The sequence below is a fragment of the Liolophura sinensis genome, chromosome 13 (genome assembly GCF_032854445.1).
Source record: "Liolophura sinensis isolate JHLJ2023 chromosome 13, CUHK_Ljap_v2, whole genome shotgun sequence".
Taxonomy (NCBI): domain Eukaryota; kingdom Metazoa; phylum Mollusca; class Polyplacophora; order Chitonida; family Chitonidae; genus Liolophura; species Liolophura sinensis.
In genome coordinates, this window is record NC_088307.1 from 22,801,018 (window position 1) to 22,823,325 (window position 22,308).

General features: G+C 39.0%; 2 protein-coding genes across 7 annotated transcripts in view; one reads left to right on the top strand and one right to left on the bottom strand.

The window, feature by feature from the left end:
* The window catches only part of LOC135480472 (taurochenodeoxycholic 6 alpha-hydroxylase-like), a 33,910-nt gene extending 29,370 nt beyond the window's left edge, over window positions 1-4,540 (bottom strand). The window contains exon 1 of one of the 2 annotated variants that reach the window (XM_064760311.1): window positions 4,413-4,540. In XM_064760311.1, coding sequence (XP_064616381.1) covers window positions 4,413-4,448 — 36 coding nt within the window. In that variant the 5' untranslated portion in view covers window positions 4,449-4,540. Of the gene's footprint in view, window positions 1-1,395; window positions 1,562-4,412 lie in introns of those variants that run through there. The other variant, XM_064760310.1, reaches the window with a different exon arrangement.
* Window positions 4,541-4,690: 150 nt separating this feature from the next.
* The window catches only part of LOC135481101 (far upstream element-binding protein 1-like), a 29,516-nt gene continuing 11,898 nt past the window's right edge, over window positions 4,691-22,308 (top strand). The window contains exons 1-14 of one of the 5 annotated variants that reach the window (XM_064761037.1): window positions 4,691-4,796; window positions 6,867-6,945; window positions 9,305-9,349; window positions 12,074-12,110; window positions 13,776-13,966; window positions 15,245-15,316; window positions 16,549-16,606; window positions 17,531-17,699; window positions 18,117-18,215; window positions 18,508-18,576; window positions 20,356-20,427; window positions 20,778-20,880; window positions 21,463-21,563; window positions 21,988-22,201. In XM_064761037.1, coding sequence (XP_064617107.1) covers window positions 4,707-4,796; window positions 6,867-6,945; window positions 9,305-9,349; window positions 12,074-12,110; window positions 13,776-13,966; window positions 15,245-15,316; window positions 16,549-16,606; window positions 17,531-17,699; window positions 18,117-18,215; window positions 18,508-18,576; window positions 20,356-20,427; window positions 20,778-20,880; window positions 21,463-21,563; window positions 21,988-22,201 — 1,399 coding nt within the window. In that variant the 5' untranslated portion in view covers window positions 4,691-4,706. Of the gene's footprint in view, window positions 4,797-6,866; window positions 6,946-9,304; window positions 9,350-9,371; window positions 9,444-12,073; window positions 12,111-13,775; window positions 13,967-15,244; window positions 15,317-16,548; window positions 16,607-17,530; window positions 17,700-18,116; window positions 18,216-18,507; window positions 18,577-20,355; window positions 20,428-20,777; window positions 20,881-21,462; window positions 21,564-21,987; window positions 22,202-22,308 lie in introns of all 5 variants that reach the window. The other 4 variants (XM_064761034.1, XM_064761036.1, XM_064761039.1 and 1 more) reach the window with 4 other exon arrangements.

The following is a 22,308-nucleotide window of genomic DNA, read 5'->3' on the forward strand; positions in this document are numbered from 1 at the left end:
TTAGGGTTCACAGTTTGTCCTTAATTGTGAAGCTATTATGAAGAGCTAGGGTCCACAGCTGGTCATTACTTGTGAAGCCATTGAGAAGAGTTAGAGTTCACAGTTTGTCATTACTTGTGAAGGTATTATGAAGAGCCAGGGTCCACAGTTGGTCATTACTTGTGAAGCTACTGAGAAGAGTTAGGGTTCACAGTTTGTCATTATTTGCTAAGGCATTACGAAGAGTTAGGGTTTACAGTTTGTCATTACTTGTTAAGGCATTACGAAGAGTTAGGGTTTACAGTTTGTCACGACTTGTGAAGGAATTACGAAGAGTTAGGGTTTACAGTTTGTCATTACTTGTGAAGGCATTACGAAGAGTTAGGGTTCACAGTTTGTGATTATTTGTGAAAGCATTATGAAGAGTAAGGGTTCACAGTTTGTCATTACTTGTGAAGGCATTACAAAGAGCTAGGGTCCACAGTTGGTCATTACTTGTGAAGGCATTACGACGAGTTAGGGCTTACAGTTTGTCATTACTTGTGAAGCTGACATTGAAATAACACCAAGTAACCATATTGAAGCCATTCACAGTATGTCCTTATCAGAATATGCACAACTGGATTTGAGTGAAGGCAGAAGTTTTTTTTTAGCCCAATATATATTTTCCATTTTAATGCTACAGCCTGTGTACCTGTCAATTAAGAGGAAAATGCCTTCCCAATTTCCACAATGTTTAATTTGAATTAAACAAACCTGGTAGTGTCCAAACAGGGCATGTCAACTGATTGGTGACAAGTCTGTACAGCTACTAAACAATTACAGTATAGAACAGGACAACCTGTTTCAAAATAGGGCATGTCAAATGACTGATGACAAGTCTGCACAGCTGTTTAAATAATTTCAGTATAGGATAGGAGGAACTTGTTTCAAAAGAGGACGTGTTAAAGGATTGATGACAAGTCTGTACAGCTACTAAACAATTACAGAATAGGATAAAATGAACCTGTTTCAAAATAGGATGTGTCAAAGGACTGATGATAAATCTGTACGGCTGTTAAATAATTACAGCATAGTATAGGATGAACCTGTTTCAAAATAGGACATGTCAAATGATCGATGACAAGTCTGTACAGCTACTAAACAATTACAGCATAGTATAGGATGAACCTGTTTCAAAATAGGACATGTCAAATGATCGATGACAAGTCTGTACAGCTGTTAAATAATTACAGTATAGGATAGGACAAACCTGTTTCAAAATAGGACATGTCAAATGATCGATGACAAGTCTGTACAGCTGTTAAATAATTACAGTATAGGATAGGACAAACCTGTTTCAAAATAGGACATGTCAAATGATCGATGACAAGTCTGTACAGCTGTTAAATAATTACAGTATAGGATAGGACAAACCTGTTTCAAAATAGGATGTGTCAAAGGATTGATGACAAGTCTGTACAACTGCCAGGTGATGAACAATATACTTCCATAGTAAAAAACAAAGTTCCAGGTGAGAAACAAATTGGCTTCACGGTGTAATGCTGTGAAGAAATCGAAGAGTTCCATCCTGTGATTTCTCCAGTTTTTTCATAAGTTCTGTAAGGGTATAAAGAATATTGCCATACTTGTGCACACAGTGTTGTAAATAACATCATTTCAAAGTTGTTCCTTTCTTATTAATCAGTTTTGTGGCCATTTAAATGAAACTTTTTCAATGGATCAGCAGAACAACGGTTCTAGGGTATTGTATTAGATTTATTTATTTATCTGATTGGTGTTTTACGCAGTATTTCAAGAAAGTTTCACTTAAATGACGGCAACCTGCATTATGGTGGGAGGAAACCAAGCCTGGAGGAAACCCAGGACTATCCGCAAGTTGATGCCAGACTTTCCCATGTACAGCCAAAGAGGAAACCTGCATAAGCTGGACTTCAGCTCACAATGACTGAACTGGTGAAAGGCTTCTGGGTCATTGTGTCATTCTAGCACGCTTCGGTGCTACTGTATCAGAACATGAAATATAGCCCAATTCCTTTGGCCAATCACCTAGATTCCTAGTGACTGCACACATGCCATTTTACCCTCTGCATCAAAGCTCATAACTGAAATGATATTGAGAAATGAAACTTGTTCCCCAACATGTGCTATTTTCTAAAACATTCTTAACAGGAAGCAAAGAATAAGGCATTAATGGCCTTTGTTTTATGTCACTGGCCTTTGATGCGTGTCACTGCCCTTTGATGCATGTCACTGGGCTTTGATGTGTCACTGGCCTTTGATGTATGTCACTGGCCTTTGATGTGCGCCACTGGCCTTTGATGTGCGCCACTGGCCTTTGATGTATTTCACTGGCCTTTGATGTGTCACTGGCCTTTGATGTTTGTCAATTTGATGTGTGTCACTGGCCTTTGATGCATGTCACTGGCCTTTGATGCGTGTCACTGGCCTTTGATGTTTGTCACTTTGACGTGTGTCACTGGCCTTTGATGCGTGTCACTGGGCTTTGATGTGTCACTGGCCTTTGATGTATGTCACTGGCCTTTGATGTATTTCACTGGCCTTTGATTCTTTTTCCTGTCAGAATTTTAAGTCATTTACCACACTATTTAATCTGCACGAAGCCCTTAAAAATATCTGTGCCTAATAGCCAGCCTTTGTCAACAGTTTGAAATGCTTTCATTTGGTAGCAAACCAGGGAGGTAATACTGCTCATTGCAATTTATTTTGTTTTACTGTAATACATTTTTTCACATTAAATCTGTTACCTACAGATTAATTTATGGCAGGCTTCGGTGCAGGGAGAACACTGATGCATTTTTAACAACATACCTGCTAATTAAAATGATGGGCCTTCAGACTACATGTGCCAGAGACAAGTTAAACCCTTAACTATAAGAATAAAAAGTACAACTATGTCACCATTTCGTACTATACTTTTTTTTGGGCACACAGGAGCAATAGCCATTCTTCATTCTCTTTTGTTCTACATCACCCAACATTCTGCAGCGTCATAAAATCAGCAACACTGTGTTTTATCGTTAAATATAAATATATCCTTGATGATGCAGCAAGCACTGTAATGTTATGAACACCTGTTTTACTGTGTTTTTGAGTTAATAGAAACATTTTTGTCCCGTATGCCTGTTACCAGCCACCCAGCAGGCGCTGAAAATTATAAGGGTGAAAAAAAAAAGAAAAAAGCACAATTACCTTACTTCTGCCAAATATTTTAAACAATGGTGGTCATGCTAGGTTGAATAAGCTGAATCAACATATACGAGGTCTCCAGAGTTCATGCAGGTTTGGGCCAGACAAGAAACTCAATCCCATAAAGTATTTATGTTGTTGCTCAAAGATATATTACAGTACATATAGTAATTCTCCAACCTTTTCGCATGTTTGTAAGGTGTTTACTCAGGCGTATTCTGAAGAGATTATTGTGAGTAGACTGATAAAATTATCCTTTTTGTGAAACTCTGAAATTGGCCAACTCAACTGCTGTAGTTTTGTCTCCCAAATCAAATTAAAAATGTGCATAAATTACACTGAAATTTGGTCTTTCATATGAGGATACTGAGGAAGTAGGGCACATGACATACATGTAGTTTTTAGGTTGATTACATATACATCTTGCACAGAAGAATCTGTCAGCACAAAGGTACCTTTATCAGCAACCGTGAAATTACATCTTTTAGCTTTTGTGTAAGAGATGCCTCTCTGCCCTTGCCTAAACTTGTGCGAACTTGCGAGATTCCTAAATTGCCAATGCGGCTTATTTAATTTGATAGACGTACCCAGTATATTAATAAAAGATGTTGAACAATGTACAAGCGCCATGCACTAAGTCATGTCAGTAGCAGCATATGTTGATGATTGGTGATGTTTATATTTAAATTTTTTTGGACTTGACATTGACAAATTTAGTACATAGTACACCAAGTAGCAGTGAAAACTGGGTCTGTATAGAGGGGTGTCACGTGACATCATCACTGTGGTAGAACAATAGCCAGGTAGCCATATTGGAGTCCTGTTAACATGGGCTGCTATTGCTATTATACTCCAATATGGCTACCAGAAGTGGGTCATGTAACTCCTCTATCAACATAACCTATATACGTTTTATACAGTATAACAATGCTACTGGTGGACGTAGGCCTACATGCACTTTAATCTGCGTTCGGGGAAAATGATGTGTTATATAAAGTTATTACAAAGTTATCCAAATGTGGCAGCTGGTTGATCATAAACCTCCAAACATGTTTGTACATTAATAAATAACCCTTCATGAAGCCCAAGAATGATTTAGTGCCGTTCTGTGGTCCAAAAATAGCAGTGGTTCATTTGACTGTGAAATACAGGAGGACTGTGCTAAAAGTAGATGCACGCTATAAGTTTTTCCGTATTTTGATCAATCGCCCCCTACTGTTCACCTGCTTATCTAAAAGAACAGCGACCTCTGACGTCATAGATTCGACAAAAGGCTGCAGTCATTGAACACTTCCTTGAAGCTGTAACCAATTCAGTTTCACTGTTTCCCCTGTGCTTCGAAGAGGTTCCGTTCACCTCGTCAGGGCAAATCACTGTCATTGGTTCACTCACGTGTTCGCGCGGTTTGCACACGGCACCAGCCTCGCTTTCGATTTTCTTCCAATCAGAAGCGCGTAAATCAGCGCATTCCTCCCACAGTTGCATTTCCTGCCGCCATTTTATCGTCTTTCTACAGCATGGATTTTTCAGATGTACAGCCTCCAACAAACAACGGTACATTTGATCCACAAGCTGCTTTTGCGGATGCTGTAGCTAGAGCCAGACAGGTAGTTTACTGTGTGGTTTATGTTAATGAACAGAATGAGTCTATTTTGTGGTCTTAAAACGTGAATATTAGCGCGTTTTTTGAGTCGTTTCCGAGGTGCGGCGAAACGCACATGGTTGTTCTTCGTTTTGTTGTCTAGGGAAGAGTACATTATCTTTTCTAATGGTTCTTCATACCTTTGCAGGGTACACCGTCTGAACACCACATTACCGTTTTAAGTGTTGTTTTGAACGTATGCAAGGTTTGTTTTTCTTAAGCATTTTTGGAAACGAGCTGTTTAAACGGTGATAATTGCCTTCGGTTAGGCTTGATCATGAACAATGCGAAAAAAGACATGCCAGCTGTACTACCGGCCGGCGTCGTAAAGGACTATCTGAACGAAAATTTTAACTTCCTGTATCTTTCATCGACCTACAAGCAGTACTGTGTCTAGATGCCCTCTGAAAAGCAATAGGGCCTACGTATTGTAGGCGTACAGAATTTTAACAAGTTCAGAAATAAAAAAAGCACTTTATTTCTTGGAAATAAGCACATGGTTTGCTATAGTTAACTGATAATGGTTTTCAATTTTTTTTTGTGAAGCAGGGCTTAAAGTTGTGCTATTCTGCGTGTTGTGTTCAGTTTCAAATGTGTAATTCTAGCTGCAATAAGTAATATTCGTTTTTCAGTTTGCTACCATTTTACCAGTTAAAATGCTGCAAAAACATGCAATACCTGGGGCTTTGGTGCTAATTTTCACTCAGTTGCCTATGTTTTATCCTAGTGGCAGCATGTAATATCAGTTTCATTGAAATTACAAATCCCATTTCTATTCGCAGTAACTGCTTAGGGTTATATTTACGTGTAGGCCTAATTTTCTACGTCACAATTTACTTCACTGGGGCTGGCCCCATATGGAGGAAACCCTTTTCAGTTGTAGTTCACGTGACAAAGGCATTTTACACAGGCACATTCAACCCTTACCATGTTCATCTGTCTCAAAGGTGTCTAAAAACCATGTTCCAGTACATCAACTAGAGTGGTGCAGTGGTCCACCATCCTTTACAATAGCTAGTGTTCTTTTTTGAAATGTGGTTGCTTTATAAGTGACATTCGCATTTCAGGATGCATGCTGCAACAGAACACCCGTGGTCAAATTAGCGCCCAGCTGCGCACAGTGACCTTTGAAGTTTGAGGTTGCAGCTTTTTACGGCCATTGAAACACCAAGATTTCAAAGTAACACTTTCTCCTTGGAATTTTCAGTTTCCCCATTGTTTGTACTATAAGTTCCTGTGGATGGGGACGTGATTTTCAACGGGGAATTTCAGTGATACATATTTTTAATGTAGTAAGTATGCCAGTGCTAGGTTTAAGCATAGGCTGTTGAGTGCAAATTAGCGCCCAGCTCCTGGGTTCTGCGACATCTCTCGACATTTCTGATAAAAAAAATGGTGGCCATAAAATATGAGAAAGTGGCTTATTAGGCCATAGAAAACTTTAAAGGCCACTTGTGCATGGCTGGGTGCTAATTTAACCACGGCTGCTCTGTTGTGTTGTAATGGGCAGCCTGATGTACAACTGTAGCTTGTGTGAAACATGTTCTTCTTACAATTTATGCAAAGAAAACTGATGCCTTAAAGTTCATCAGTAATGATCCTGTGTAGTAATACATGATACTGACTCCTGTGGCTGCGCTGCTGAAATCAGACTTACAGGTGGCTACTACATGTTAGGAAATCATTATAGTTTGACTGAATGTTGTAAACACAATGTTGCATGCTGTATTGGTCAGTGGCCTACCCCTCACATATTGTGCCATTTTGAAAGGCTTACTCTGCAGTGAAATTAGGGTATGTCCACCCTTAGGTTGCTCATGTGTACTTAACACCTAAACTACTTCTCAGCCCAAGTGTAAACGTTGCCTTATGTCACTCTATCATGAAACAGCAAGCATGACTTTACAAATCCTGACAGTTTGACTCGAGGTGACTGCAGTTGGTTTCTAGCTTTCTTTTTTGGCAGCATGGGAGTACAGTATTACATAAACAGAAATAAACACATCTTATAAATGTGTCTTTTTCACTTTTTCAGATTGCTGCTAAAATTAATCAACCCGGCTCAGGAGATGCCCAGTCCCAAGGTATAAAGAGACCATTTGAAAATGACCCTTGTAAGTATGGGGATTATTTAATGTATCCACCCCATCTCATTTCGTGTTGTCTCCAAGATGTACCATAAAACACCAGTGACAGACATGGTTAGCTTGACTGACGGTAAAAAGACAGGATAGCCTCTGAATCATTAGTTCTGAATTTGGTTTGATCATTTCAAAACCTTTTATCCATGATCTGCCACAGGTGGATGATGAAAACATAAAGTTTAAGAAGAATTCAGAAATCTGGGCTAGGATTAATACCTTTCTGAAAAAGAAATGGGTCCTGTGACATAACACAGCAATGTAGAACTTTAAATTAGGAATAACTCTGTATATTTATATTGGGAACTGGACAGGACTACAAGCTGAATCAGCATTTCCTGAGTCTCCAGTTCATGTAGGTGTGGACAAGACAGAGTGGGGCTTTTCGCCAACAAACATGCCTAATAGGCAGTAGTTGCTAGACTGAATATAGATCTTGCATGTGTCTTGTGCCTGCTCTACGGCACAGTTAGTAGCGATCGTAATAGTACATCTTTTAACCAGCTAAACCTGCTTGAACTTGTGAGTTTCTGGAAACGCCAATTCAGCTTATTGAAATGGGTTAGCAAGTCTGGTAATGTTACGTGAAGTTCTACCCTACTAGTTGGCTAGTATTGTTCGTATGACGTTTTCAGATTCCTAGCTAGAAATCAAAAGGGGCAGGGTGCAAACATACTTTCTTCAGAAAAGGGGGCAGGGTGGCAAGTTCCACTTTCTATTGACAGTGTGCCAGAACAAAAAATGGGTAGGGTTTGGCGTACTTCTGATAAGCCTAGAAAGGAGTATGGGTGTGTTTTACATGTTCTTTCTTTCATTACACCTCCTTGCAAGTGAAAAGGGTTCCAAGGAAAGGTAAGACCGACTGGACTTAAGATTCAACATAAATTGTGACATGTTAAGAAATATTGCTAACCAGTTAAGTTTGTGCATGGAAGGCATTGGACTACCCTAAAAAAAAAAAAAAAAAAAAAAAAAAAAAAAGGACAGGTTTTACCCAAAGATCTGAGCAAAGCGATTATTTTATGTTCGTCTTTGGAAATACTATACTGCTGGCAAGCAGACTTACCACAGCAGGGATTGTCACAGGAACTGTAAGTTTCTAGTTCATTGATAGAAGGAACTTATAAAGAGCTCTATGTGCCAAAACATTGTTAAGCTGAGGTCGTAAAGATATTACAGACTATAGTTCCTTTCATTGTTGAGGAACTTTGAATTTGAAAGCAATAAATGTAAGAAGTCTGAAATTCTACATTGTTGGAAGACATTCGCCGTGAAGTCAGCTTACTTGAAAGCAATACTGGACAAAATGGGCAAAGGTAAAAAGCACCACCTTGTTTTCAGTGTGTGTAAGAGAAAATACAGTATTTACAACATTCGAATATGTTGCTAATCTTTTGTTGGCCTGTACACTGTATTTTGTCTTATAAGTCTTTAATGCCTCTTAATTTAAAGTGATACCAATCTGTAATGAATAGAGAAGAAAGCATAACAATGATGCCAAAATCAGTTGTAAGAGCGTGAAAACTTATTCGCAAATATGGTGTTTAATATTTTTTCGATTTATTTGAAAATATTTTTGTGTGGTGGGACCACTTCTTGGTATTTATCATCTTTGCAAGTTTAATAAATTTATTTGAATGTAAATTTTTTGTTCATATCGAAACACATGCATTTAATCTGAATTATGATATTTCTGAATATGTATTAAAAATATAAAAAAAATCCAGGTGAAACACATTTATTAGCTGAAAAGACCAAATTCTATTGCAATCATAGTTATCAAACTTATGTTACATTCTCGTAACATTATTATGCAAAGACAATATATACCATGAGGTGGTCCCAACTATCCACCATACAAGATTATCTCCAAGTGTGTTTCTCTTTAAAGGAAAAACTGAAAAATTTTTAACACATTTACAACATTTAACAACTAACTATTTGCATTGTTTCGTCTGAACTTCATCATTTTTTTTGTGTTTTCTCCACATTTAAATACGGTCAGACTTGGCCATGTCTTTTGGCTTGCGTGACACCAAACAGTTGACAGCTGAGAAAGCCTGGACAGCAAAAGCTTGCAATCGATGTTGCTGAATGTTCCTTTCATGGTATGAGTGACGAGTAGGTTTATGAAGGCAGAGTCTTGGAGCTTAATTTTAACCTGACTGCTTAGTGTTCGGCCACAGAAGGCTGAAAACGATTCTATCACAGCAGTGTAACAGTAAAACTGACACTACGTAAGCTCTTATAGGCTTGGATCTCATGAGACGTCACGATTTATTCAGTCTTGTTGGGGGTTAAATGTAAGTCGTCGATGTGGTTTCACTTTCAGTTGATGGTCCTGAAGCGAAGAAGCCAGCTGCCTCATTAACTGATCGTGAGTGTTTCTTTACTTATAGATAACACGGGGGGATCTAATGATGGTGAGGCAGAGTATATGGTGCAGGCAGGCAGCAAACATGTAGATTCCTGTAAGTCTCAACACTTCAAACTCTCCTTTTTGATCGACGACCATTTTTTTCCCCTCTTTTTAGTCTCCGATGGTTGCAATGTCCATTGAAATGCTTTGAATTTGAAGTTTGTCATACATGTAGCTAGAAAATTGGATGAAATGTGATTTGACTGCGTTTTAAAGAAAAAATTGAACAACATTTTATTGGATGCTTCTTAGATGACTGAAATTTTGTTTGAAGGGTCGATTGATATACATGTAAACAACAGTTTGCTAATGGATGTTTTCTCTTGTATAACTCTCGATTTGATTAAATGTGAATTGATTGCTTCTCAGTTGATCAGAATTGATGAAATACATTGTGAATGTTTTTTCTTTTTTCTCTTTACTGAACATGTTGATGAAATGTCTTGGTTGCTTTAAAATGTGAACCATACTTTTCTATGACATGCAGAATATATTTTTACTTTTTTGCTGAAATTTTTTTGCATTGATTGAATATCTAACTTATGAACGGTCAGAATTGATTGCATTGAAACTTTTTTTTTTTTTTTTTGTCACATCTTAACCTAATTTGAACTGAATTGAATATGCCATACATATGTTTTGATATGTAGCATTCTTATTGCTAGAATTACTCTTATGTCGCTAGAGATATAAATGCCATGGTTGAACTGTCCTTTTTTTGTGTATCAAAGCATTTTGATTTGATCTGATCCAAACTATGTTTTTCACTTCGACAGTGGTAGCTAGTGTTTGATGTGTAGCACCCAAGTTTGTAACTTTTCTGAAAAATACGCATGTTGTGAACTGTCGTTCTTTGAATTTCTTTGTCTGCAATGGTATGATGCTTGTTTGAGTAATTTTGACCAGGAAATGCACTGATTTGCAATTTTTTTTTCTTGATTTTTTTATTATCATTGACATTTTGTTTTCGAAGCCAAATGACTTTACCATCCAAGAATTTAAAAACATGCACCGACAGTAAAAGAAAAAAGGGGAAAAAACAAATACTACAGTTCTATGAAATTCAGTACAACGCAATTTTTAAGTGGAATTGCTTTATGAATATTAAAAAGTTTGGGCAATTCTCCGTGTTTCATCGGACGATCAATAAAAGGGGGAAGGAGAAAGGTTTGGAGACGCCGAATTAGATTTGAACAAATCCTGAAATGTTTGTTGCTTGCCTGTTTCCCATGATCCGCGCCTGACTAGCGTAGTTATTCCCCTCGTGCGCCTTTCCCTCTCGTTCTTTGATCTTATTTATATATTTCTTTGATATTCCATTTGGTAGTTTGTAACACTAACATCTACCACTGTTCTGCTGAAATTCTGTGGAGTGAAACCATTTTCTTTTCTAAGCATGTTCTTGATGTGATTTTCTTAGTGATGTGTAATTGTCATTCCTGTAGAGCTGTTCAGAAAGGGGTTGTCTCCCCTTGGTTTGGAAATATTTTGTTTGGCATGGTACATGTATAGCCTGAAACTGCTTTCAGTAGCTAACTTATCAGAAATATAGAATGTCCAAGACAACGTAAAGAATTTCAAACCAAGGGGAGATAACTGTGCTTTCAGTCAACCCTTAATTCTGTTGTGCGCATGTTCTGTGAAAGGTCGGGAAACTTGGCGTGTTATGCTTTGCCTGATAAAGGTATGCATGTGATAACTCCATAAAAACAGATCGTCGGTGTCCCAGGTTGTCTCAGCTCAGTTGTTCTGCTCTGTTGTACATGTTATCTCTGCTTGTCGATCTTGATTCACCAGTATTGTGAAACCATCTGTGTGGGAATTCTGTTAGATTGGGAAGGTCCGTTTAGGGTTGGAATTGTTCATGGTTGGGAATTGTCATGCTGAACTGTGATTCATGGGCATGGGGGTAAAAAGAAAGTTGGACAAAATGCATAGGCCATAGTTACCTTAACTATTTTTGAAAACTAAACCATTGACCAAATTTTAGTTAGCAACAAATCTATTCAAGATGTGGGTTTCGGACAAAGGAAATGAATTTCTGTGAAGTTCATTTACATAAACTATTTCAGGAAACGCTGGGAAATACTTCTCCATGTAGTGTTTAAAATCTAATCCATATCCAGTCTCTAATTTTCAGAGATGTTACAGTATTTTACAATGTAAAGCTCACTGACAGGAGCAAAAATAGTTGGCTTTTACTGTCCTCACTAGAGGAATGTGTATCTTTTGTTCATCCTAACATGTTTGTAGTATTTGTGTACTAACCAGTTGACAGGCTGAAAGTAGCAGGAATATCACAGATGTTGTCTTGCTGCTTTCTGTAAATTTTCAAATTTTTTTTTATTTTGTGGTGCAGTTGTGACCCTCATTTACACATAAAAACTTCTATATTCTAGTGAAACTAGAAACTGTGAAGAGAACAGGCTGCAGAAGCAGAAAAAATTTTTCTCTTTTCGCTTTGCCGTATACCAACGGAAAATGCTGCTCGATACATGTATATTGGTTTCAGTATTTGCAGTTTTACCCAGTAATTTTTTTTTTTTTTTTCAGTTTACATTTTCATGCATGTAATTGTATATTTCATTCTAACAAATCAACAGTAAAAAGGATTTTGACGACGATTTCAGCTTTCGGAAAATTTCGGTAAATAATTTGTAATTTGAACCAATTGTTTTGCAGCTATTGGCGCCCAATTGAGAGCAATGGCAGACGGTGGGTAAGTATTGAAGTGGCACCCCCCCCCCCCCCCCCAGATATTTTTTTTTCTTGATCCTTTTTCAGATTAAATGATTTTACTGCTTATTTGTTTGCCATGAATAAGGCACAGTTCTTGTCAAGATATCACATGATCTGTTGCAAGATTTTCTTCCCTTGACAGTTGTTTACAGTAAATATAACCTTTCAAGAATTGGAGCTAAAATGGTCTGTACCATTGACCATAGTATGTGTGTATGACAGTGGTATACATGTGTTAGTTCAGAGTTGATTTTTAGCTTGCCTTACAATGTAATGGAGGTATAGTGAGATAGCGTCAAATGCTATTTGGGACGGTGTCAGTGTCCAGTTTAGCCAATCATAGGGTTGCAGTGGCCACCCATAGTACACAGATAGCCAGTCATAGGTAGCGATTTGCATATCAAAGACCAAGGCAGTTATATTATCTCATGGCTTAACGTTTTGCTCAGTTATTCACAGAAATGCAATTGCCCCCATACTACATGGAATGCCAAATGCAGTTCGCGATTTGCATATAGATGACCTCTGTGGCAAAGTTGTGCACTGACTCCCCCACAGGGTCTTTTACCACCCTGATGATTTACAACTCGGTCACATGAAGTCACTGCTCGTAGTTGTTACAGTAGATTAATTTTGGTCGTCTTGATTTAATGGCAAGATTTTGGCACTATATAATTAGAGGATAAGTTTATGACAGTGTCGGTCATTCTACTTTTTGGGGGGTTTAGAGATCAATATTGGAACTTCTCACATGGCTTGAATGTTATGCCATTTTACTGCTCAATCAGGCGAGCTGCAGGTATTCTCTGAATGCCTTGTTCTTTGACCTGGCACTTTTTTTTTTTAATTTTTAGTTGTGGACAAAAAAAAAAAACTTGATAAGCCACTAGTGGCTATGGTTGTCGGATGAAAGTATCTGCCTAAAAGAACTAGTTGAGTGTATGTTCATCGGCTAAACTCGGGTAATCAATATATATAATCAGTATTTTTTATTATGCTTGTCATGATATAAGACATGAGCGTGCTTGACATCTGCATTTTCTGGAGCTGGAGGAATCTGATGGATTAAAGTTTGAAAAATTCCCAAAACATGGCAGTCGGGACTTTCTAATGTTTTCATAAATCATGCCCTTGAGGACGGAGATGAGGTCGGCTATAATGTTTAAGGCTCTCAACTCTGTTCTTATGCACAGTTATACTTCCAGTGACACCATATGCTTTACACCTGCTGCCACATCATTTTAGAGCTATTGCGAACGGTGTGCTGCAAATCATGAATGCTAGATTAAATACATGTACAAGGTAGAAAAATTTTCTTGGTGATCAGGTTATAGCAGTCCTGGTCCTCAAAGGGAAACAACTGTTGACAGCCAGTTAGAGAATACGTACTTAATACGTACTCGCGACAGAAACAACCGCTGTGGGTTTTTTTAATTTTTTTTTACTTCAAAAAAAAAAAAAACTGATGCAAGGATCTAGGCCAATCCTAAGAAACAGAAAATCAGCTTATCATGGCCTTATCAGGCTGGCTGTTGTTTTCTTGAATGTGTTACAGCATATTTTCTTCAGTTCATGGTGTACTTTTTTCAGTGTTTTATAGTGTATTCTCTTCAATATACTAAATAGTTATTTCTCGCCTTGGCAGTGGTATGGATTTCCGCTCTGCACACGCCGCTCAGGCCGCACAAGTTGCACAGGAGGCTGCAGCACGAATCAACCAGCAGTTGGGGGTAGGGCCCGCATCCTCTCTCTCCCCACAGCCCAAGCCTAATCACTCAGGGCTCGGCTTTGTCACCACAGAAGAGTACAGCATCCCAGACAGAATGGTCGGGCTTGGTAAGTCTACATTTAACCATAGACAGCCACCTCAGTGGCACGGCTCAATTATCCGGGAACCTTTCATCATTGAGGTGGCTGTAAGTTTAAGTCCTGCTCAAGCCGGTTTCCTCTGCGGCTGTACATGGAAAGGTCAGCCATTAATCTGCGGTTGGTCGTGGGTTTCCCTTGGGCACAGTCCGGTTTCCTCCCACCATAATGCAGGCTGCCGTCATATAAGTGAATTGTTCTTGAGAGAAACATTCTCATGCTCGGTGTGAAAGTTATACAGAAATGCACCCCACGTCAGAGTAGCATGCCTTAAAGTTAATACTGTATCCGTTAACTGTGGTCACTGATCGTGGCCATCTGGTTCTAACGTATCCATGACCTTCGTGCACTTATTGATCTGTGTCTTATGCGGGAGCACAAAGTTCTCTGGGTCCACGAAGCTTGGTCAAAACTGGACTATATCAGCCACCCTAGTAAAATGACCCCGAAAGGGGCAGGATGCAAAGGTGTATTATTCAAAAGAGCAACAGGCTGGCAATTTTCACTGCCTATCATTATAGTGTTTAAGACAGAAAAAAGGGCAAGGTGCACATTATAGAGGCAGGGTGTAGCACCCCTCCAAAAAAGCCTAGCTAGTGGTATGGTAAATTGGATTTGAAAATTCACCCATTAATCCTAAACTTTTCCCACGAAAAAGGGCTGTTCTAAATCTATGAACTCAGCCCATGCTGTTTACACAGAGTTCTAGTATTGATGTCCCAGTGAAACAGTGGTCTTTACCATAGCTTGTTATTTGTGTTGTCTAAGTGCTAAACATTGTCTGCAGTAGAAGACCTAAAATTTCGCCCAAAAATGTGTGCTTATAAAGGCAAATAAATGCAATGGAATGTGACTTTGTGTGCCTAAACTTGTATGTTTTCATATCACTATCATCCTGCTTTCCCAAACAAACCTCAAAACACACCCAAGGTCAGTAGAACTCTCAGGGTGGGGAAAATTATGCAACTTAATCATGGGCGAGATAACAATCATATAATACCTTATATTCAGCACATTAACAGGTTTGACAGATCAAAATTGTAACTTGCTATTTTTCGTTTATCTTTGTCTGGCACAAATCCTCTGGGAGTGTCACCCATCGAGGAGGGAGGGGGGAGCCAAAGTATTTGTATTGTTGTGGCTGGAGAAGAGGCGTTTGAAGTGTCAGTGTCAGACTTGTTTATTATTATGAAGAGCCCTGAAAAAATCAGCTCAAAAATAACAAATATTCCCATGGTTTTGTTGCAGTAATTGGGAAAGGCGGGGAACAGATAACCCGTTTACAGACGGAAACAGACTGTAAAGTACAGATTGCTCCTGGTAAGTCTTGACTGTCAGTTTTTTTTTTTTTTTTTTTTTTCACATTGTCAAACTTGATAGAATGCATTGAACTAGAATATCACCTCTTCATTAGAGGACCAGACAATGCCTGACTATTGCATATTCAGTCGAAAGCAGAATACTAAAGCTTTTTAAAAGTATCATATTCTATTATTTTAAGGAGATTTCACATACTGTAATAACATGTAGAACAAAATGACAATACTGCACAAATGGCTGGTGTGAGTTGAGGCAGCCATCTTGAGAATGTTCAAGAAAAATGTAGTTTGCCATGTTCAAATCACCCTGCAGCCCCTCATTCGCAAACAGTGGACAACTCCCGTCTGCTATGCATTATCTACGTTTTGTTTCTGTTCTAAAATACCATTATGAAATAATGGGGGTGGGGGGGTAACAATCGCTCTCTCCTGTTTGAAAATTTGAAATGATCTAGTTTGCGTTATGATTTCGGGCAAGTCCATGGCAATGGAATGGGTGGGAAATAAATCTTTCAATCAGAGTGAGGCATGTGACAGTAATTGACCAATACATGCACATTTCCTGCCAGCACATCTCCATGTCAGTTCGAGCTCTAAAATTCGAACATAAGTTTTGCGAAGGCTGGAATGATTTTAAGCCAAACTGATAAAAAAAAGTCAGAAGTGAACGATTTATTTTGTGGAGAAACTTGAAGATTCTGTTGAAGGGTAACTGGAAATGGCTTCCTGAGATGGTAGCGTTGGAGAGAATTTGATAACCACGTGTAGACGATTGCGGCAGACTCAGGCCTACAACTTCTTCAGCTCAGGTCACACTCTGTATCAGGGTGATGGTAGCTATGGAGCTAGTCATGCATGAAAATCCAATCAAGCACGTTGCTGCGAGTTTGCCCAGCCTAAACTGTGACATAGTCTTCACCCATTCACTTCATGAAGTGACGATTTAGTCACATGTAGCCTAAGGGCATTTCACAAAGCTTTGTGGGGCCAAGCTGTATCATTTACAGACCACCACCAGACGTAAAATCATTTGATTTACAGGCCGTGTAATATTCAATGACTGTATCGCAAATTAGGTCAGACAGTAGCGTACCATCTTGGCCCAATTCGCATTCATCTCCCCAAATACATTTTTGGTCGTTCATTTTAGCGTTTAGACAGCAGCGTCTAAATGATAAGGGTGGTTCTCAGCAGACGGATTCAAACTTTGATCTTTTGCTATCTGTTTTTCAGACAGTGGAGGCCTGGACGAGAGGCCATGCACATTAACAGGGAGTGTTCAAGCTATCATGTGAGTAGATAAATTTTGGAATTTGTCCTTAAAAGGCAAAGACCACTCTAAAATTAAGTATATATCAGATGAAAGACAAGTAAGAACTGTCCAGGAAATTTTTGAGAAATTTTCCTGAGTAAAATTGTGTTAAAAGATTAATTCTACAGTGGTTTGTGACCCAGAAGGAATCAATTGTCACATCTATACTTTTTGCCTGAAATAATTTGTTTTAAGGTCGAGTTGGTGAATGCATTCTTAGATCTATATGTATGTGCATTTTGAATGATAAAATGTAACGGTCTGTGTGAAGTAGCAAAAACCTTATGTGACGTCACTGGTAGAATTGGGGTCCGAAAAGGCCACCATAGAATACAATATTCAAAAGCATTTTACTAGGTTAAAGAAATTGCGGCTTGGTTAGATAGCTTTGTTGGGTATTTGGCCAACAGCATGGTTTTCTAAATGGCCTATCCAGTTTGCCAAATCCCTTAAACCAAATATTTGTAAGGATGATATTTAAGAGAACACTTCAAAAGCGTAAAGCAAAAACGGAATACCGGTTTTGTTCATGAATATGTTCTGAACTTACTAAAGCAACTTGCAAGAAGAATATCCAAGGTTCGTGATAAAGACAACATTGTGAAAGGCACTTCCTTGTGTTAAGCCATTATCATTCATTCCTTGTATTACCCCGTTATCATTCCTTGTATTACCCCGTTATCATTCCTTGTATTACCCCGTTATCATTCCTTGTATTACCCCGTTATCATTCATTCCTTGTATTACCCCCTTATCATTCATTCCTTGTATTACCCTGTTATCATTCCTTGTATAACCCCGTTATCATTCCTTGTATTATCCCGTTATCATTCATTCCTTCCTTGTATTACCCCGCTCTCATTCCTTGTATTACCCTTTTATCATTCATTCCTTGTATTACAGGGCTGCAAAGAATGCGATACAGAAAATAATCGACAAAGGGAAAAGTGCTTCAGTGTCTCTGGATAGGTCGTCAATACCAGATGGACAGAAAGTGGCAGAAATCCTGGTTCCAGGGAACAAAGTAGGCCTGGTCATCGGCAAGGGAGGAGAGACCATTAAACAGCTACAGGTCAGTCTGAATTCGTGTGACCCCTGAAAACTCCTTGTGCAGTAATGGTAGAGATGATTTTGAAGTTGCATTTACTGGAGTTCAAGGAGATTCAGTGTTTTGCTAAGGGTAAAAAAGAAATTTAACTATTTTGTGCAAATTGTACGTGGATTGACTGCTGTGTGCATTTCTTGTTACTCACAAAGTTGATTTTAAATAGCAATATTGAATTTAAAATCCATTGTTTATACTTCACTAGTATATAAATGCAAACAAAGATTGTTTGGAAATGTTTTCCAGTGACTTTGAAAAGTGTTAAAATGTGATTCCAGACAAATTTCTGCTTGGTTCTTGGTAATTTTTATTGAAATTGTTATTCTCAGAAAAGTGTCTCAAGCATTAATGCTTTGTTTTCTCTTTTTTTTCCTTTGTATCCAGGAGCGTGCATGCGTTAAGATGGTCATGATTCAGGACAGCAACATCCCCTCGATGCATGACAAACCTCTGCGAATCACTGGTGACCCACAGATGGTCGACGTAAGCAGACTTTTTACGGAGGCAGAAGCTCTTTTTTTTTTGTATCACACTAGTCATACTGTATCACACTAGTCATACTGTATATTTGCTACATTATGCAGTGCGTGTAAGTTTGCTGTAAATGCCTTGCGCAACCCTGAAGAAATTGTTCACAGTTGTAAAATAGTTCTTCTTGCAATTTGTTCCCCTCTTGTTCTCTCAGATACTCGGCTTTAGTCTACATGTGCACTAAAATACCCCCCCCCCCCCCCTTCCTTGATCAAATACAAATATCATAAACTTTGTTTTCCAGCACGCCAGAGAAATGGTGATGGGCTTGATCAATTCTGACCAGACATCTGGAGGTGGTGGTGGTGGTGGGGTAAGTGATTGTCAATACTTGATTGTGATCTCTCGGGCCATTTTGTGTGAAGGCCTGCCGGCGACCTGTAGATGGTTACGGGTTTCCACCAGGCTGTGCTAGGTTTCATCCCACCATAATGCTGGCCACCGTCTTACAAGCAAAGTATTGCTTGAGTAAGACGTAAAACACCAGTCAAATAAATAATTGATTGTGATCGTTTCAATTATGTCCCTTGTCAACATTTGCTACCTGAAAATGGTCATTGCCTGGTCTGCCCTAAATGTATTCCATAAGTATTTCGATACCTTTAGTGGCCAGATGGTAAGTGTCCACCTAAGGTCAAACATGGGTCGGGTCATGCATAAGGTAAATGGCCTAAAGTTTTGCACACAAGTTACTGTCGTTTATTTTTATGCAATCTGAGTTGGCAGCAAGATGACACAAGAGTGTGATTAGCCCCCTGCCTGTTTCATTATCGTGCATGGCACTTAGCATCTCTGGTAGCTAATCCTCGCCACGTTGGATCAAATTACTGACAGTCAAAATGTGTAGGCCTACCTGTACATCTCTGAATATACCTGTAAATGAAATTGTATCAAGTATCAAGACAGGTGATGTCTATTACAAATCTTTAAATTCTAATCACTGTGTCTCAAAGCATGACCACGCCAAACAGAATGCACATTGTAGACTGCAGGCGAACTGATTATTCGGGTTAAGCCTACGTGGAAGGGTCATCTCACACCGTTATCTGGTGAACGAATTATGCAATGGATATGTGTACAAATGTATTTCTGCTAAAATAATGTCGTCAGCCTCCCGTGTCCATGTAATTCCAATTCAATATGTTAGCAAACATGCACCTTTTGCTTCGTTACAATTGGAACTGTCCTATTGCAGAAGAATTACCTTTCCCATGGTTTTAAATCGGGAAAACTACGACGATACACTACAACCCATTTTTCTTTAGCATTGAGTTAAAATTCGGCATACTGGGCATAATGTTGACATATTAGAAGTTTGCTCAACACTGACTGGCTATATATCAAAATGAAGTGTTTGTTTTATGATTACCAGTAATTAAATATGCTCAGGTGTCGCTAGCAACAAGTAAGATCTTTGTTTTTTTTTTTTTTTTGCCTTTTTTCGGCAAAAATCACGCCATCAGCAAGTATAAAACACATGGAGATTTCGAGCCCTGTAATTGTAAGTTGTCGCTTTAAACGCGATGGGCGATCATCTGCTGGTAACTGGCAAGTAAGGATTAGTCGGGTGCTAAGTTCTATTATAGCTTTGTGCATGAAGAACTCTGCGTGCACATTAACGGATATTTAACATGCTACTCCACATGTGCAAAGGTACTGGGTGGTCACGCTCATCGATCTCCAGAGAGTTTTCTCCCAAATTCCTTCTTATCGTAAGATGATCATAAACAATCAAGGTGCACCTTTAGTGAAGTAAACCTTTATTTACTAAATTCATTATGATGAAAGCTGAGGATAACAGCAGCATGGATTGACTGCTCAGTGAAGTGAGCTTGTTACATTCGGGAACTGTCCATATAATCCCCTTAGCACCACTGATGTTCTCCTGCAGCACCCCGTCAGTAAAAACACAATCAGCTCAGTGAATCCTGGGATACACTTTCCGAGTCCTAGGTCGAAGCTTTAGGTCATTTATCATACATATGTTAACTATTTCCTCTCGTGATCATTAACAAGCATGGCAATACCATGGTGCACTGCAAAAAAACCTATTTTTGACTAAGTGACTACCTTCCTGCCTGGCTCTCAACAGGGCTTTGGTGGTATGTTTCAGTCCAATGACTACGGTATGAATGACCGGGGCCCACGAGGAGGGGGATTCGAGGTAAGAGTTCTGATCAGTTTGATCTTCACTTGAGAACAAATTTTACACTGCTACTGTTGTGTGTGTGTGTGCGATCTTCATGGAACAGTATGTTTACAGAAAATAAAATAGCTTCATGCTGGATTTCCCTATGCACTCTTAGACTCGCTGTTTAAACTAAATCTTACTGTATACAAACGGATGAGAAATCTGTAGTTGAAGTATTTTGAACACTCTCATTTAAAAGGAACAACCATTGAAGATCTTCCTTGTCGCAAACAACAGCTTTTGATAGTTTGGCTGCTATCTGTGACCACTTGCGTTTTAGGTATGATAAATAAAAGGCAAATAATAATGTAATGTCGTTTCAGATGACTGTTCCTCGTCACTTGGTGGGTGTCGTTATCGGAAAGGGAGGCGATATGATAAAGAAGATCCAGGCGGAAACCAATGCCAAAGTACAGTTTAAACCCGGTAAGATGAGTATTAACATTGCTGATATCAGGCATCGTCATCATTGAAAACTTGTATCCAACACTGCACTTATTAGAGCCTTGGCTACCTGTCCATGCAGCCTGGGTGTCGACTAGTGCGACAGAAAACTGTAGGGCATCGCTGACTCCATCAGGGTTTGTTACCCAGTGAATGAGGTTTGATAGTAATCCCTATAACAACACCAACATAGATGAGAATGTGGAATGTAGATAAAAATGGCAGCTTCCATTCTTTTTTAAAATTGATTAATATCTGCTAATTGTTACTTATGGACTTATCGCTAACTAGGTCTGATGAAATGTCTACATTCAGTCTATCTGCTCGGTCGTTCTGTATGTGGACAAGTCATTTGAATTATGCTAAGGTTTAATGGAAGGTTATCAGACATGCAGATAAGTGTTTCTACAGTTCTAGTCTGTGATGATTTGGTACGAGAAGTGATAATGAATTACTAGGTTTGATATTGTTCAGTAAAAATACTTTTGACTTTGCATTTTCATAGACATTGATTTTCCCATATAAGGAAAAGTTGTTCTGTAATTATTTTGCGATGTATTTCAGATGATGGACAGTCGTCTGAACGAATTTGCTCAATAATGGGGTCGCCGGATAAGATACAGCTAGCTGCAGATATGATACAGGAACTTGTGAACAGTGCTAATGTGAGTAATCTCCCTTTACTGTGCACAGATGGTGGATGTAAAATTTACTCTGTCAAAATCCTGTTTCATGGACTGTTTTTGCTTCAGTGTTTAAGTAGTTTATAAGTGTGAAATTGAGACTCCTTGTGATCAAGGCCCAAAATTGAAGAAGTATCTTCTGTGGATGTTGCTGTTTATTGCATCAGTTGGTTGCATAAATGTTGCATGGTCCGTGAAACCTGCGGTTGGAATTTTAGATCTGAACTAGGCAGTTCTTGGCCTATGTAAGACACAGTTTGTCTGCTAGGAATAAATCATTGGTGGTTAAATTGTGGCCAACACTGAAATTTGATGATTTCAGTTCTGAAAATGCCCTTATTTCAATCCCTTTCAACTGACCATCTTAAATGCTTTTGGTCTAAACCTCAATTTTTTTTTGCTCCAGGATTTCCAGTTTCAGGGTGGCCCTGGTATGGGTCGGGGAATGGGGCGTGGTAGAGGGCGTGGCCGCGGAGGACCGTTCATGGGAGGTCCAGGTGGCCCATCAGGCCCAGGGCGAGGCATGGGCCGCGGTGGCCCCTTTGGCGGTGGCCCAAACTTCCCAGAGGAGACAAACTATCCTGTTCCTGCTGACAAGTGCGGGTTGGTTATAGGAAAAGGTAAGAGATCTGCTTGGACTCAAAGCTGATTTTGATCCTAGAATGTAACAGGTGTTCTTTGGTGAATGATTGGTTCGTGAAAGTGAATTAACTTTGTGATATTGTTA